The sequence below is a fragment of the Somniosus microcephalus genome, chromosome 12, assembly GCF_052327205.1.
Source record: "Somniosus microcephalus isolate GS21.2 chromosome 12, FLI_Smic_1.0, whole genome shotgun sequence".
In the NCBI taxonomy this organism is placed as follows: Eukaryota; Metazoa; Chordata; class Chondrichthyes; order Squaliformes; family Somniosidae; genus Somniosus; species Somniosus microcephalus.
In genome coordinates, this window is record NC_140998.1 from 19,344,796 (window position 1) to 19,362,207 (window position 17,412).

Sequence of the window (17,412 nt, forward strand, 5' to 3'; positions counted from 1 at the left end):
ATTTTCCCCCTTTTATCAATTTTTTGGTCATCCTTTTCTGATTTCTAAAGCTTTTCCAATCCTTAGGTTTACTACTATTATTCGCAACATTATAAGCCTCTTCTTTTAATCTAATACTATCCTTAACTTGTTTAGTTAGTCACTTTTCCCGTGGCATTTTTATTTATCAATGGAATGTATATTCGTTGAGAATTTGGAATATTTCTTTAAATACTTGCCACTGCTTATCTACTGTCATACCTTTTAATCTAATTTCCCAATCTACCTTAGCTAACTCGCCCCTCATACCTATATATTTGGCTTTATTTAAGTTTAAGACTCTCGTTTCCGACTGAAGTATTTTACTCACAATTTCACATTGAGTTTGAATCATATTATGATCACTCTTCCCCAGCTGGTCCTTCACTATAAGATTACTAATTAACCCTATCTCATTACACAATACAAGATCTAAAATAGCCTCTTCCCTGGTTGGTTTCTTGACGTATTTTTCTAGGAAAACGTCTCAAACACATTTCACGAACTCGTCCTCCGGACTACCTTTGCCAATTTGATTTGCCCAGTCTATATGAAGATTAAAGCTCCCCATGATTATTGTACTACCTTTGATACAAGCTCCTGTTATTTGTTGGTTGATATTCTGTCCAACGGTATAGCTACTGTTTGGGGGCCTATAAACTACTCCCACCTGTGTTTTCTGCTCCTTGTTATTTTTTATCTCCACCTATACTGATTCTACTTCCTGATCTTCCAAGCCAAGATCCTTCCTCATTACTGTCCTTATGTCATCCTTTATTATCAGAGCTACCCTCACTCCTTTTCCACTCTGTCTGTATTTTGTAAATGTCAAGGAATATTTAGTTCCCAACCTTGATCACCTTGTAACCACATCTCTGTAATGGCTATTAGATTAGATCAAAGCCATTTATATCTATTTGTGCCACTAATTCGTCTATCTTGTTACGAATGCTTCGTGCATACAGATAAAGAGCCTTTAATTTTAACTTTTTACCATTATTCCCTGCTTTCACCTTATTTGCTGATGCACTATTACCGTTAAACTCTGTTCCTTCCTGTCACACTCGCTTATCTTGATCCAAATCAGCTACATTGCCTTGACTTTTCTCTTTAGATTTCTAAATTTCCCCTCACCTGACCCCCCTCCCTTTTTTTAGTTTAAAACTTTATCTACAGCCCATGTTATTTGATTCACCACGACACTGGTCCCAGCCCGATTTAAGTGGAGCCCATCCCAACAGAACAGCTCCTCCTTTCCCCAGTACTGGTGCCAGTGCCCCATGAATCATCTGTGATCCTATTGACCTTGTTTGGTAACAATTTGGTGGTGAGAGAAGGAAATGGATCGTAGTAAACAGGATACGTATATAGACCATGCACCCATATCTTTCTTTAGTCCACTAAGCACGGTGGCATAGTGGTTAGCACTGTTGCCTCACAGCGCCAGGGACCCGGGTTCAAATCCGGCCTCGGGTGACTGTGTGGAGTTTGCACATTCTCCCCGTGTTTGCGTGGGTTTCCTCCGGGTGCTCCGGTTTCCTCCCACAGTCCAAAGATGTGCGGGTTAGGTTGATTGGCCATGATAAAAAATTTAAAAAAATTGGGGGGGATTAAATACATGGGGTTACGGGGATAGGGCTTGGGTGGGATGGCTGTCGGTGTAGGGACCGGGTGCTAGGGTTTGGATGATCAGCCATGATCTCGTTGAATGGCGGAGCAGGCTCGAAGGGCCGAATCTCCTGCTCCTATCTTCTATGTTTCTTTACTAGTTGTTGCACCTATCCACAAGGTGGCTGAACCTAAAACGGATCAGCCACATATCATCCAACATAAATTATGGCTCACTCTTCAAACAGTGTGGCTGCATACCAGAGATCACATTCAAGGATAAGCAATGAGTTTGTAGATGAACAAAACTATAGCAGATTATTATTATATAAACAAACAGGCATAGACTTGATCCAGTGCTTTGAGATGCACAGAAGATCTATTAATGGTATTGCTAGAATCACGTACCTGCTGTTTCCTTCCTGCTTTTTGACCAAAGAGAATGTGATTGTGAAGGTCAAGATACATCCCTCAAATGTACCTTCCATCTCAACACTCCTGAGCCTAGACTAGCAGGTGGGAAAAAAGGTTTTCCAAGCTTCTGGATCTGAAAATTAGTTGAATAGAAATTTCCCTGTAAATGCTGGATATGTTATTCTAAATGGAGGGCTAAATCTGGGAACATTTCCCTTCGATCCTGCAAATGATCTGCTTCTTGAGGGTTATAATCCTTGAAGAGGTTTTTCTCCTTCTGCAGGTACAGTCATAACATTTAAGAGGACCTCTATAGCAAAGGAATGCGGATTATGGTACTGAGATCATTTCAAACGCCCAATTCCCCCTCTCGACTGATAGCCCATACTGCCTTGAGGTCTATTGCTGTGTATTTAATGTCCACTGCAGTCTCACTTATTGGAAAACCGCAAATGTAACACCCCTATTTAAGAAAGGAGGGAGACAGAAAGCAGGAAACTGTAGACCAGTTAGCCTAACATCTGTCGTTGGGAAAATGCTGGAGTCCTTCATTAAGGAAGCAGTAGCAGGGCATTTGGAAAATCATAATGCAGTCAAGCAGAGTCAGCATGGTTTTATGAAAGGGAAATCATGTTTAACAAATTTGCTGGAGTTCTTTGAGGATGTAACGAGCAGGGTGGATAAGAGTGAGCCAGCAGATGTGGTGTATTTGGATTTCCAGAAGGCATTCGATAACATAGAAACATAGAAGATAGGAGCAGGAGTAGGCCATTCGGCCCCTCGAGCCTGCTCCGCCATTCAATGAGATCATGGCTGATCATCCAAATTCAGTACCCCGTTCCTGCCTTCTCCCCATATCCCTTTAGCCTTAAGAAATATATCCAATTCCTTCTTGAATATATTTAATGAATTGGCCTCCACTGCCTTCTTTGGTAGAGAATTCCACAGGTTCACCACTCTCTGGGTGAAGAAATTCCTCCTCATCTCAGTCCTAAATGGCTTACCCCTTATCCTTAAACTATGACCCCTAGTTCTGGACTCCCCGGCCATTGGGAACATCGTTCCTGCATCTAGTCTGTCCAGGCCTGACAGAATTTTATAGGTTTCGATGAGATCCCCTCTCAATCTTCTAAACTCCAGTGAGTACAAGCCCAATCGACCCAATCTCTCCTCGTACATCATTCCTGCCATCCCAGGTATTAGCCTGGTGAATCTTCGCTGCACTCCTTCCATGGCAAGAACATCCTTCCTCAGATAAGGCGACCAAAACTGCACACAATACTCGAGGTGCGGTCTCACCAAGGCCCTGTACAACTGCAGCAAGACATCCTTGTTCCTGTACTCAAACCCTCTTGCTACGAAGGCCAACATACCATTTGCCTTGTTAACCGCCTGCTGCACCTGCATGCTTACCTTCAGCGACTGGTGCACAAGAACACCCAGGTCTCTTTGCACTTCCCCTTCTCCCAATCTATTGCCATTCAAATAATAATCTGCCTTCCTGTTTTTGCCAACAAAGTGGATAACCTCACATTTATCCACATTATAGTGCATTTGCCATGTTTCTGCCCAATCACCCAACCTGTCCAAATCGTACTGGAGTTTCACAACACCCTCCTCACAGCATACCCTCCCACCCAGCTTTGTGTCGTCTGCAAATTTGGAGATACTACATCCAATTCCCTCGTCCAGATCATTAATATATATTGTGAACAGCTGGGGTCCTAGGACCGATCCTTGCGGTACCCCACTAGTCACTGCCTGCCACTCGGAAAACGACCCGTGTATTCCAACTCTTTGCTTTCTATCTGCCAACCAGTTCTCTATCCAAGTCAATACCTTGCCCCCAATCCCATGTGCCTTAATTTTACAAGCTAATCTCTTATGCGGGACCTTATCGAAAGCCTTCTGAAAGTCCAAATACACCACATCCACTGGTTCTCCCTTATCTATTTTACCAGTTGCATCCTCAAAAAATTCCAGTAGATTAGTCAAGCACGATTTACCTTTTGTAAATCCATGTTGACTTTGTCCGATCCTGTTACTGCTTTCCAAGTGCTCTGCTATTACATCTTTTATAGTGGACTCTAGCATTTTCCCCACTACCGATGTCAGGCTTACCGGTCTATAATTCCCTGCTTTTTCTCTGCCACCTTTTTTGAATAGTGGGGTAACATTAGCTACCCTCCAATCCATGGGTACTGTTCCAGAGTCTATCGAGTTCTGGAAGATGACCAGCAATGCATCTACTATCTCCAGGGCCACTTCCTTAAGTACCCTAGGATGTAGATTATCAGGCCCTGGGGATTTATCGGCCTTCAATCCCGTCAACTTCCCCTACACCATTTCCCTACAAATACTGATTTCTTTCAGTTCCTCCCCCTCATTGGTCCCTATGTTCCCCGACATCTCTGGGAGGTTATTTGTGTCCTCCTTTGTGAAGACAGAACCAAAATATGTATTTAATTGGTCTGCCATTTCTTTGTTCCCCATTATAAATTCCCCTGATTCTGACTGCAAGGGACCTACGCTTGACTTCACCAATCTTTTTCTCTTCACTATCTATAAAAGCTTTTACAGTCAGTTTTTATGTTCCCTGCAAGCTTACTTTCATAATCTATTTTCCCCCTCTTAATTAATCCCATTGTCCTCCTTTGCTGAATCCTAAACTGCTCCCAATCCTCAGGTTTGCTGCTTTTTCTGGCCAATTTATATGCCCTCTCTTTGGATCTTATGTTATCCCTAACTTCCCTTGTTAGCCACGGTTGAGTCACCTTTTTTGATTTATTTTTATGCCAAACTGGGATAAACAAATTTTGTAGTTCATCCATGTGATCTTTGAATGTTTGCCATTGCCTATCCACCGTCAACCCTTTGAGTGACATTCCCCAATCAATCCTACCCAACTCGTGTCTCATACCATCATAGCTCCCTGTATTTAAATTCAGGACCTTAGTCTCTGAGTCAACTACTTCCCTCTCCATCTTAATGAAGAATTCGATCATATTATGATCGCTCTGACCCAAGGGGCCTCGCACAACAAGATTGCTAATTAATCCTTTCTCATTGCATAATACCCAGTCTAAGATGGCCTGATCCCTAGTTGGTTCCTCGACATATTGGTCCAGGAAACCATCCCGTATACACTCCAGGAATTCCTCCTCCACAGTATTGTTACTAATTTGGTTAGCCCAATCTATATGTAGATTAAAGTCACCCATGATGACTGCTGTGCCCTTATTGCACGCTTCTCTAATTTCCCTTTTAATGCCATCCCCAACCTCCGTATTACTGTTTGGGGGTCTATACACCACTCCCACTAATGTTTTCTGCCCTTTGGTATTTCTCAGTTCTACCCATACAGATTCCACATCATCAGAGCCAATATCTTTCCTTACAATTGTGTTAATCCCCTCTTTAACCAGAAATGCTACCCCACCACCTTTTCCTTTTTGCCTATCTTTCCTGAATATTGAATACCCCTGGATGTTGAGTTCCCAGCCTTGGTCCCCCTGGAGCCATGTTTCTGTAATTCCAATCATATTATATTCATTTACCTCTATTTGCGCTGCTAATTCATCCACCTTATTGCGAATGCTCCTTGCATTAAGACACAAAGCCTTCAGGCTTGTTTTTTTTAACGCTCTTAGACCTTTTAGAATTATTATTTACTGTGGCCACGTTTGTTTTAAACCCTTGATTTCTCCGATAGCCACCTTTGTTATTCTCCTTCCTGTCTTTTGCTTCTATCCTTGTTTCCCTTTGTGTCCCTGCTCAGGTTCCCAACCCCCTGCCATTTTAGTTTAAACCCTCCCCCACAGCACTAGCAAACACTCCCCCAAGGACATCGGTCCCGGTGCCACATAAAAGGTTACTGCATAAGATAAGAGCTCACAGAGTTGGGGGTAATATATTAGCATGGATAGAGAATTGGCTAACTAACAGAAAGCAGAGAGTCAGGATAAATGGGCCATTTTCCGGTTGGCAAACGGTAACTAGTGGGGTGCCATAGGGATCGGTGCTGGGGCCTCAACTATTTACAATCTACATTAATGACTTGGATGAAGGGACCGAGTGTAATGTAGCCAAGTTTGCGGATGATACAAAGATAGGTGGGAAAGCAAGTTGTGCAGAGGACTCAAAGAACCTGCAAAGGGATATAAACAGGCTACGTGAGTGAGCAAACATTTGGCAGATGGAGTATAAGTGGGAAAGTGCGAGGTTATACACTTTGGCAGGAAAAATAAAAAAGCAAACTATTATTTAAATGGAGAGAGATTACAAAATGCTACAGTTCAGAGGGACCTGGGGGTCCTTGTGCATGAAACACAAAAAGTTAGCATGCAGGTACAGCAAGTAATCAAAGGCAAATGGAATGTTGGCCTTTATTTCAAAGGGGTTGGAGTATAAAAGCAGGGAAGTCCTGCTGCAACTGTACAGGGTATTGGTGAGACCACACCTTGAGTACTGCGTACAGTTTGGTCTCCTTATTTAAGGAAGGATATACTTGCATTGGAGGCAGTTCAGAGACGATTCACTAGGTTAATTCCAGAGATGAGGGGGTTGACTTATGAAGAAAGGTTGAGCAGGCTGGGCCTATACTCATTGGAATTTAGAAGAATGAGAGGTGATCTTATTGAAACATATAATATACCGAGGGGGCTCGACAAGGTAGATGCAGAGAGGATGTTTCCCCTCGTGGGGAAATCTAGAACTCAGGGGCACAGTCTCAGAATAAAGGGTCGCCCTTTTGGAACTGAGATGAGGAGGAATTTCTTCTCTCAGAGGATCGTAAATCTGCGGAATTCTTTGCCCCAGAGAGCTGTGGAGGCTGGGTCATTGAATACATTTAAGGTGGAGATAGACAGATTTTTGCAAGATAAGGGAGTGAAGGGTTATGGGGAGCCGGCAGGGAAGTGGCTTTGAGCCCAAGATCAGCCATGACCTTATTGAATGGCGGAGCAGGCTCGAGGGGCCAAGTGGCCTGTTGCTGCTCCTATTTCATATGTTCTTATGTTCCCTGTGGTATCTGATTATGGGTGTTTTAAACTCTTCATTCACCCCCGATGCCAGCTTGCAATCCAAGTCTTGTTCTTCACAATCTCGTGTGCGCTTTCTTCGAGCCTTTGGATTTTGGTGTGATCTCAAGTTCCTTGCACTGAATCAGTAACCCGTTTTGCTATGGTCTCTGTAAGCTACACACTTTGAAGATGAAACTGCCCTAACAAAATATGGGCATCGGCAGTGGCAGCTTCTGAAAGACCTGCTTTGAACAATTGCACCAGAATTTCACTTGTCTCCAGAAATGTTACCTGCCATTGAATTCTGCTGATGTTCTGGAACCTAACACACTATTTGGACAGAACAAAAGAGCACATGTCAATCTAATTCATTATTTCTTGTGGCTTTCTTCAGTTGAATGTTTTTTGCCAAAAGTTTATATTAAAAGTTTGATTTTCTTCTTCTTTTGAATTGTGTCAGTTATGGGAGAACAAATTGATGCAGTCAAAGGCTGTAGATGGTTTCCACTCGGAGGAGCAACAGATTTTAATTCAGGCCCAACAGCAGCAGCAGCAACAACAACAACAACAGCAGCACCACCACCACCACCAGCAACAGCAGCAGCAGCATCAGCAGCAGGCTCAACAGCAGACACAGCAAGTGCTCACCATCCCCGCTAACTCAGGTCAGTTACAGCGCGACCTTTTAGAAACAGTGCTTTAGTTAGGGATATTACAAACTAAGTTTCTGGGGGTTCACCACAGTGCATAAATATGGAGGGTGCGTGATGTGAGTTGTAATATTTTTGAATATTAAGGGAGTCAAGGGATATGGGGATAGTGCAGGAAAGTGGAGATGAGGTAGAAGATCAGCCATGATCTTACTGAATGGCGGAGCAGGCTCGAAGGGCCAAATGGCCGACTCCTGCTCCTATTTCTTATGTTCTTATGAGGGGAAAGGGCAGAAGATGGGGTCCCTTCACCATTTTCTTTCTTATATTTCTTTGTGATGCCCTGTGCATCATAAAATTATGAGGGGCCTAGATAGAGTGGATAGGAAGGACCTGTTGAGAGGTCAGTAACCAGGGGACATAGATTTGGAGTCATTGATAGAAGGATTAGAGGGGAGTTGAGAGCTTTTTTCACCCGGAGGGTGATGGGGGTCTGGGGCGCACTTCCTGGAGGGGTGGCAGAGGCAGAGACCCTCATCGCATTTAAAAAGTACTTGGATGTGCACGTGGGGTGCTGTGGCTCACAGGGCTGCAGACCAAGGGCTGGAGGGGTGGGTTGGATGGCTCTTTTTCGGTCGGCACAGACACAATGGGCCAAATGGCCTCCTCCTGCGCTGTAAATTTCTATGATCTCCTTTCAATTTTTACTTGGGCCACTCCCGTGGCTCAGTGGGTAGCTCTCGCCCCTGGGTCAGGAGGTTGTGGGCTCAAGTCCCACTCCAGAGACCTGAACACATAATCCAGGCTGATAACTCCAATGCAGCATTCTCTTTGTTGACTCTGCTGACATGGTATATGGGAATTTTAAAGACCAAGGACCATAAGTTGAACCCAGTGGGGGGGAAGAGCAGGGGAGGATGAATCATATGTTCAAGGTACTAATCACAATATTTCACTTTGCTTAATTTATCCCATAGTTTTCTCATCTTCTCATAAGTCAGGACCGCAAGTTATTATGCAAGATGGGAAGATAATACAGCATATGAATCCAACTGGCATGGTAAGGATATATATATATATTTTGTTTTTTGTTTGTTTCTTGCCTATTTTATTGACTGTTTTCTTCCCTCCTTTCCTCCTCCTTGCCTGTTGCTGGGGTACATTTCCACGGGTGCTGGCCACGCTCTGGTCCCTCACCCAAGTGGTTACTATTCACATGGGCCTTGGTAGTGAGCGTTGGCAAGCTTGTTTTTTTACAGCCAAGCCGTTCCTGTCCTCTCTCAATTCCAATGATAGCTTCTGTCTTTACTAGCGATATGACGAGAATTGAAAAGTTTTGGTGGTAGTATTGATGCGCTATCAATAACTCAAAAGACTGAGATTAAGCGAGTAATTAACAGGCTTTTATTAACAAGAGAATGAAGGTGTGCCTCGAGTGGTCGACCGGTCCAGAATACAGAGGGACTGTGGAGCAGTCACCTTTATACCTGGACTCGTGGGAGGAGTCAGCCGAGACATGTACAGGCATGTACACAGTGGAATACAAACAGTGGTTTACCACAAGTATAAAACTGCCCATCGGTTTATCTTTGCGCCTGGTTTAGGTTGATTTTGTATTCTACTGCCAGAGCTGCTGTCAGATTCACAAACCCCTTGCTGTCAGCACTGGAGGACATTCTGTTTTAATTACTGCCATAAGAGGGTGTTTGACTTGAGTTGTCCAACTTTGCTGTTGTATTAGCTTTTGAGTGTTAAAAAATGATCAATTGGCCATTTTTTCTAGCGTTCCAGTTTGTGGGAGCAATGAACTTGCTACCCGTCTGTCTCGGGCATCATAGAGTCATAGAGTCATAGAGTTTTACAGCACAGAAAGAGGCCCTTCGGCCCATCGTGTCTGCGCCGCCCAGCCATCCCTGTCCAGTCTAATCCCATTTTCCAGCATTTGGTCCATAGCCTTGTATGCAATGGCATTTCAAGTGCTCATCCAAATGCTTCTTGAATGTTGTGAGGGTTCCTGCCTCCACCACCCTTTCAGGCATTGAGTTCCACATTCCAACCACCCTCTGGGTGAAAAAGTTCCTCCTCAAATCCCCTCTAAATCTCCTGCCCCTTACCCTGAATCTATGCCCCCTTGTTATTGACCCCCCCACTAAGGGGAAAAGTTCCTCTTTATCTACCCTATCTATGCCCCTCATTATTTTGTACACCTCAATCAGGTCCCCCCTCAGCCTTCTCTGCTCCAAGGAAAACAACTCCAGCCTGTCCAGCCTCTCTTCATAGCTGAGGCGCTCCATCCCAGGTAACATCCTGGTGAATCTTCTCTGCACCCTCTCCAAAGCAATCACATCCTTCCTATAGTGAGGCGACCAGAACTGCACACAGTACTCCAGCTGTGGCCTCACCAGCGTTTTGTACAGCTCCATCATAACCTCCCTGCTCTTATATTCTATGCCTCGGCTAATGAAGGCAAGTATCCCATATGCCTTTTTAACCACCTTACCTACCTGCTCCGCTGCCTTCAGGGATCTATGTACATGTACACCAAGGTCCCTCTGACCCTCTGTACTTCCTAGGGTCCTACCACTCATTGTGTATTCCCTTGCCTTATTTGTCCGTCCAAAATGCATCACCTCGCACTTTTCAGGGTTAAATTCCATTTGCCACTTTTCCGCCCATCTGACCAACCCGTTTATATCGTCCTGTAGCCGGAGGCTTTCCTCCTCGCAATTTACCACCCCACCAATTTTCGTGTCATCTGCGAACTTACTGATCATACCTTTTACATTTTCATCCAAATCATTTATGTAGATCACAAACAATAAGGGACCCAGCACCGATCCCTGAGGTACCCCACTGGACACAGGCTTCCAGTCACAAAAGCAACCTTCGACCATCACCCTCTGCCTCCTGCCACTCAGCCAGTTTAGGATCCAACGCGCCAAGGCACCCTGGATCCCATGGGCTCTTACCTTCTTGACCAGTCTCCTATGCGGGACTTTGTCAAAAGCTTTACTGAAGTCCATGTACACCACATCCACAGCATTTCCCTCATCCACCCCACTAGTCACCCCCTCGAAAAATTCGATCAGATTTGTTAGACATGATTTACCCTTGACAAAGCCATGCTGACTATCCCCGATTAATCCTTGCCTCTCCAAGTGGAGATTAATTTTGTCCCTCAGAATTTTTTCCAATAATTTCCCCACCACAGATGTTAGACTCACTGGCCTGTAATTCCCTGGTTTATCCCTGCTACCCTTCTTGAATAATGGTACTACGTTAACTGTTCTCCAGTCCTCTGGTACATCCCCTGTGGCCAGAGAGGTTCTGAAAATTAGTGTCAGAGCCCCTGCAATCTCCTCCCTTGCCTCCCACAGCAGCCTGGGATACATCTCGTCCGGGCCTGGGGATTTATCCACTTTTTGGCCCGCTAAAACCGCTAGCACCTCCTCCCTCTCGATGCTAATATGTTCAAGTATGTCACAGTCCCCTTGCCCGATTTCTATGTCTGCATCGTCTTTCTCCATAGTGAACACAGATGCAAAAAATTCATTTAAAACCCCGCCTACATCCTCTGGCTCTACACACAGATTGCCACTTTGGTCCCTAATGGGCCCTACCCTTTCCCTGGTTATCCTCTTGCCCTTAATATACTTATAAAACATCTTAGGATTTTTCTTTATTTTGCTCGCCAGTGTTATTTCATGGCCCCTCCTCGCCCTCCTAATTTCTTTTTTAAGTATGCCCCTGCACTTTTTATACTCCTCTAGGGCTTCTTCTGTCTTTAGTCTTTTGTAACTGCCAAAAGCCCCCCTCTTATTTCTAATGCATTTCTGTATATCCCTTGTCATCCAAGGTTCCCTTTGCTTGTTGGTCCCACCCTTGACCTTTACAGGAACATGTTGGCGTTGTACTCTCTCTATTTCCCTTCTGAAAGTCTCCCACTGTTTTGATGTGGATTTTCCTATAAGCAGCTGCTCCCAGTCCACTTTGGCCAGATCCTGCCTTATCATATTAAAACCGGCCTTCCCCCAATTTAGAACCCTTATTTCCGGGCCGTCTTTGTCTTTTTCCATGACCACCTTAAATCTCACCAAATTATGGTCACTGTCGCCAAAATGCTCTCCTACTGACACTTCCACCACTTGCCCGGCTACATTCCCCAGAATTAGGTCCAGTACCGCCCCCCTCTCTTGTAGGACTTTCTACATGTTGGCTCAAAAAGCTCTCCTGGATGCACTTTAAGAATTCTGCACCCTCTAAGCCTTTCACACTCTGACTGTCCCAATTTATATTGGGGAAGTTGAAATCCCCCACTATTATTACCCTATTATTTTCGCACTTCTCTGAGATTTGCCTACATATCTGTTCCTCTATCTCCCCCTGACTGTTTGGGGGCCTATAGTACACTCCCAGCAAAGTGCTTGCCCCCTTTTTGTTTTTAAGTTCTACCCATATGGCCTCATTAGAGGAACCCGCTAATATATCATCCCTCCTTACAGCAGTAATTGACTCCTTAATTAATATTGCAACACCCCCTCCCCTTTTACACCCCCCTCTGTCTCGCCTGAAGATTCTATACCCCGGAATATTGAGCTGCCAGTCCTGACCCTCCCTCAACCATGTCTCCGTGATAGCAACAATATCGTACTCCCATGTGTTCAACAACAACTTCAGTTCATCCACCTTATTTGCAAGACTCCTTGCATTAAAATAAATGCCTTCCAGCCCTGCCATATTCTCTTTTGCCTTCACATATTTGCTCTGCCTTCCCAGCTGACTTGTTTTTCCCTCTGTATTTGGCCGTAAATCACCCCCTACTATAGCTCCACTCTGTACCCCAACCCCCTGCCAAGTTAGTTTAAACCCTCCCCAGCAGTGCTAGCAAACCTCCCCGCAAGGATATTGGTTCCCCCCTGGTTCAGGTGTAAACCGTCCGACTTGTACAAGTCCCACCTTTCCCAGAAGCAGACCCAGTGATCCAGGAAACTAAAGCCCTCCCCCCTGCACCATCCCTTTAGCCACGCATTCATCTGTTCTATCTTCCTATTCCTATACTTACTAGCACGTGGCACCGGGAGTAATCCAGAGATTACAACCTTTGAGGTCCTGCTCCTTAATCCTTCACCTAGCTCCCTAAATTCTTGCTGCAGGACCTCATCCCTCTTTTTACCTATGTCGTTGGTACCAATGTGGACCACGACCACTGGCTGTTCTCCCTCCCCCTCCAGAATGCCCTGCAGCCGCTCAGTGACATCCTTGACCCTGGCACCAGGGAGGCAACAAACCATCCTGGATTCACGTCTACGGCCACAGAAACGCCTATCTGTTCCCCTTACTATAGAATCCCCTACCACTATTGCTCTCCCACTCTTTTTCCCCCCTTCCTGGGCAGCAGGAGCACCCCCAGTGCCAGGAAGTTGGTGTACTTCCCTCCCGTCCCCTCCCTTTAGACCTGCACCCCATTCTACAGCTCAAGACAGTGGGCTGGTGACGTGCTCCAAAGCTGCTGCCAGTGCTGCTCAGGAATCATCTTGTCGGTGATATACAAGAGCAGGGTTTGTTCTCCCTCAAATCTTCCTGTGTCTTGGGAGACATTTCCTTTTGTATAAGGATTATGGATTTGAATCTTGTAGGGCTCGACCCTTTAGTTTGTGAATGTTCTGGGGTACTCTTCCATATCTCGTTCTGGTATTGCTATTTAGTTCTGAAAAATTAGTTTTTTTGTTATTGATATGGCGGTTGCAAGGGGAAAAGGTATAGGTTCTAAAATTCTTTTGCATAGTGAGTAGCTTGGTGCTTGTTAGAATTTGAAAAGCTCAACTGATGCATCTTAACCTTCGTAATGAGAGGAGATTCAATTCATGTTTACTGCCTTGTACTGATACTAATTATTTAAAAAAATCAATTTCCATGGCTCTTTCCTCTACTGTTTATTTTTCTTCAAATCCCTTCAAGTGTTGGCTGTGGCTCAGTGAGTAGCCCTCGCACCTCTGAGTCAGAAGGTTGTGGGTTCAAGTCCCACTCCAGAGACTTGAGCACATAAATCCAGGCTGACACTCCAGTTGCAGTACTGAGGGAGAGCTGTACTGTCGGAGGTGCCGTCTTTCGGATGAACTGAGGCCTCATCTGCTCTCTCAGGTGGACGTAAAAGATCCCGTGGCACTATTTCAAAGAAGAGCAGGGGAGTTATCCCCGGTGTCCTAGCCAATATTTATCCCTCAATCAACATCACTAAAAAACAGATTAGCTGATCATTATCACATTGCAGTTTGTGGGAGCTTGCTGTGCACAATGTGCTGCCATATTTCCTACATTACAGCAGTGACTACACTTCCAAAGTACTCCGTTGGCTGTAAAGCTCTTTGGGACATCCTGAGGCCGTGAAAGACGCTATATGAATGCAAGTCTTTTTTTCTTTTCTGATGACCTGTTACATGTTCTGATTGACTTGACTTCAATAGCCAATTGTGGTATTAATCCTGAAAAATGTTGCTTACCTTCACAAACCTGAACGTGGCTCCACTACCGCTTTACAGATGTGCATGTCATATGAAGTGTAACTGAAGTGAAAGGTGATCCTTGTGTTTGCACCCCAGGGCTGAAAGAACCTTTCCATTGTGATTGCTTTTCGTCAGTCAAATAAAATCCTTGGCATTTCTTTTTCAGAGCGCAGCTGCCACTGCAGCAACTCTGGCATTACCAGCCGGTGTTCCAGCTCCCTACCAGCTTTCTAACGGACCAATACTAACAAATACAGGTAAAAGCAAGTCCTAATTTAAAGCCTTTATGTTGCCAGTAGGGTGCAGGGAGAGCCGCGAATGCCAGCGTATTGCAACCCCTGGTCTCTTGCTTTTTCGTTCGTATTGCTCCCTACTTGGTTCATTTTTGATGGCATTGTTGGAGCCTATGTTTTGCTTTTTCTTCTTTGATCTTCGCTCTATATTTTGCAAATCCATTTCTACTTTGTAATTTAAATGAGCTTTTTATGATCGAACTCCCAGCTCTGTGGCGAGGAGGGGCAGACGCAGGTTGGGTTGGGTTGGACCTGGCCGAGGAGACGAATGTTGTCGGTTTACAGCCACTCAGCTAATTTGTGGTGAAATGAAAACGTCCCAACGCATCTGGAACGCGCTGCCTGAAAGGGCGGTGGAAGCATATTCAATAGTAACTTTGAAAGGGAATTGGATAAATACTTGAAAAGGAAAGATTTGCAGAGTTATGGGGAAAGGGCAGGGGGGAGTGGCACTATTAGATAGCTCTTTCAAAGAGCCGGCACAGGCACGATGGGCTGAATGGCCTCCTTCTGTGCTCTGTGATTCTCTGAACACATTCCTTGCTTCAAATATCACTACTTTACTGGGTTAAATTTTTAATTTTAAAAATTCTTATCCTTGTTTTCAATTAACTCCATGGCCTCACCCATCCCTATTTCTGTAACCTCCTCCAGCCCTACAACCCTCCGAGATCTCTGCGCTCCTCTAATTCTGGCCTCTTGTTCATCCCCGATTTTAATCACTCCACCATTGGCGGCTGTGCCTTCAGCTGCCAAGGCCCTCGCTAAACCTCTCCGCCTCTCTACCTCTCTTTCCTCCTTTAAGACGCTCCTTAAAACCTACCTCTTCTGCCCATGTATCTCCTTATATGGCTCAGTGTCAAACTTTGTTCGATAACGCTCCTGTGAAGTGCCTTGGGATGTTTTATTGCGTTAAAGGCAAGTTGTTGTTATAAATTTGTGATCTTCAAAAGCCTGAGGAGGAGCCTAACTAATGTTTCCCATTCATCTGTCTATTTTATGTGTAACCTGTTCGACGTTACTTGTTTTTCCACAGGGCAACTGCTGCAATTTGTACGAGCTCCTAATGGGGCCCACTACTTTATCCAGCCACACCAGCAAGTTGTACTGGCGCAATCAGTGACTCAGCAGCAGGTCATTCAACAGATGCAGTCCGGTGGTGTGCAGGCACCTGTCATACAGCAGGTGTGTACAGCATATTAGGTCTCTCGCCCAGACTAAGTACCAGTATTTGTTAGCAAAGAAATGGATAACTTTTCCATTTGGGGATGTTAAGTGAGGTGTGAATTTCAAGATGCTGTTTTCCAATTTGCACCCACTTCAGACCAGTACATATTGTAAAGGAAAAGTGGGTAAATATTTGAAGCAGAGGAACATGACAGAGCTATGGGGACAGACCAGGGCAGATGGAGTAGTTTTGGATTGCTTTAGCAAAGAGTCAGCACAGACACACTGGTGGAATGGCCGCCTTTTGCGATGTAAACTTATATGGTTTTATGGTTCCACCTCTTTTAAAAATAACACAAGAAAGGTAAAATCCTAATGCTTTACAAATAGGCATTGTAAAACCCATATCTACCACAATGTATTTCACAAAACGCGCATCAGAATTGTGGATAAGGGACAAAGAAGTGGGGTATCAATAATAAAAATTATAATATTTTGTTCCTTATCAAGGGATCATAACTCTAAGATAGGCACCATAGACAGTGAGCCTGAATTCCCAATTAAGTTTTTAGATTTTCATTTTCAGTTTTGTTTTTTAACACCACTCTTCTGTGGGGCTGTGTAAGCATCTAATTCGGGCAGCTTGCGGATGAGATGGTGCGCAGGGATTTCCTTGAGTGGATCCACTCGCAGAAAACACTGATAGCTGTTGATTCGAGAGGGATTGGGGCAGGTTGGTATTTCCACTAGCTGTAGAACACAACCTCAGTTGGTCTGCATGTGGCTGACAGAGATCGCTGTCTTGTGGTGAGGCTGTCTCCCTCCGTCCTTACCTACTGCCACCCCGGCACATCTGCACAAAGTGCTGCCTGCAATATTTTTGCTAGGTAAGGGATACAGAACCAAGGCGGGTAGATGGAGTTAAGGTACAGATCAAGCGTGATCTCATTGAATGACTGAACAAGCTCGAGGGGCTGAATGGCCTTCTCCTGTTCCTACGTTCTGAATATATGTTTACAAATCTTCATGGACGAGTTCGATAAACGAACAAACAATAAGAGAAAGGAGTCGATTCTGGATAAATTCCTGTCAGCGATGGTACTTACTCGTGGTATTCTAGTGATTCTGTTTGACTAATTTGAAAGACACTGCCCAATATTTTAAGGAACAGTATATTTCCCCTTTTAAATATTGTTGTTTAAATACAATATGCTTTTGCCTCAATTTATCTAAAGCTATGTTAAACTGCCTTAATCAGTCTACAGTTCCAGTCAGATTGCACTTAAATCAAATAATCAAAAAAAAGCTGTTTTACCTTCTATGAATGCTGAAAGATAACCTTTATTGGTCTTTTGCAATTTGAAGCATTTAAAGTTATTTACACACAGAATAATTTAGATAAAGCTTATCATTTGATATCCTGTTGAAGGAAACTGGTGTAAGGCTTGATTTATTTTCTTTCCCTGTAGATGCTGGCTCCACTGCCACCTGGAAGTATCCCTCAGCAGACTGGAGTGATCATTCAACCTCAGCAAATTCTTGTTGCAGGGAACAAAGTCCCTTCAAACACACAGGTATGCACTTCATTAAAGAACACAGAGTAGATGCGATAGTATGAATCAGTGTTGTTTATTGGCGCTATTTTATGCAAAAATGCAAAAGCGGCAGTATAACGCCACAGTGTGCTTCCAATCTGACTGAGATGTGCTAAGACCTCATTGGGGAAGCCATCTGACAC

At 44.4% G+C, this 17,412-nt stretch overlaps 1 protein-coding gene across 4 annotated transcripts in view; it reads left to right on the forward strand.

The window, feature by feature from the left end:
• Window positions 1-17,412, forward strand: part of gtf2a1 (general transcription factor IIA, 1) — an 82,842-nt gene that overhangs the window by 48,230 nt on the left and 17,200 nt on the right. For all 4 annotated transcript variants that reach the window (XM_086002649.1, XM_086002648.1, XM_086002647.1 and 1 more), the window contains 5 exons: window positions 7,522-7,726; window positions 8,689-8,771; window positions 14,381-14,471; window positions 15,544-15,692; window positions 17,144-17,248. In XM_086002649.1, the coding sequence (XP_085858775.1) occupies window positions 7,522-7,726; window positions 8,689-8,771; window positions 14,381-14,471; window positions 15,544-15,692; window positions 17,144-17,248 (633 nt within the window). The remainder of the gene's footprint in view (window positions 1-7,521; window positions 7,727-8,688; window positions 8,772-14,380; window positions 14,472-15,543; window positions 15,693-17,143; window positions 17,249-17,412) is intronic.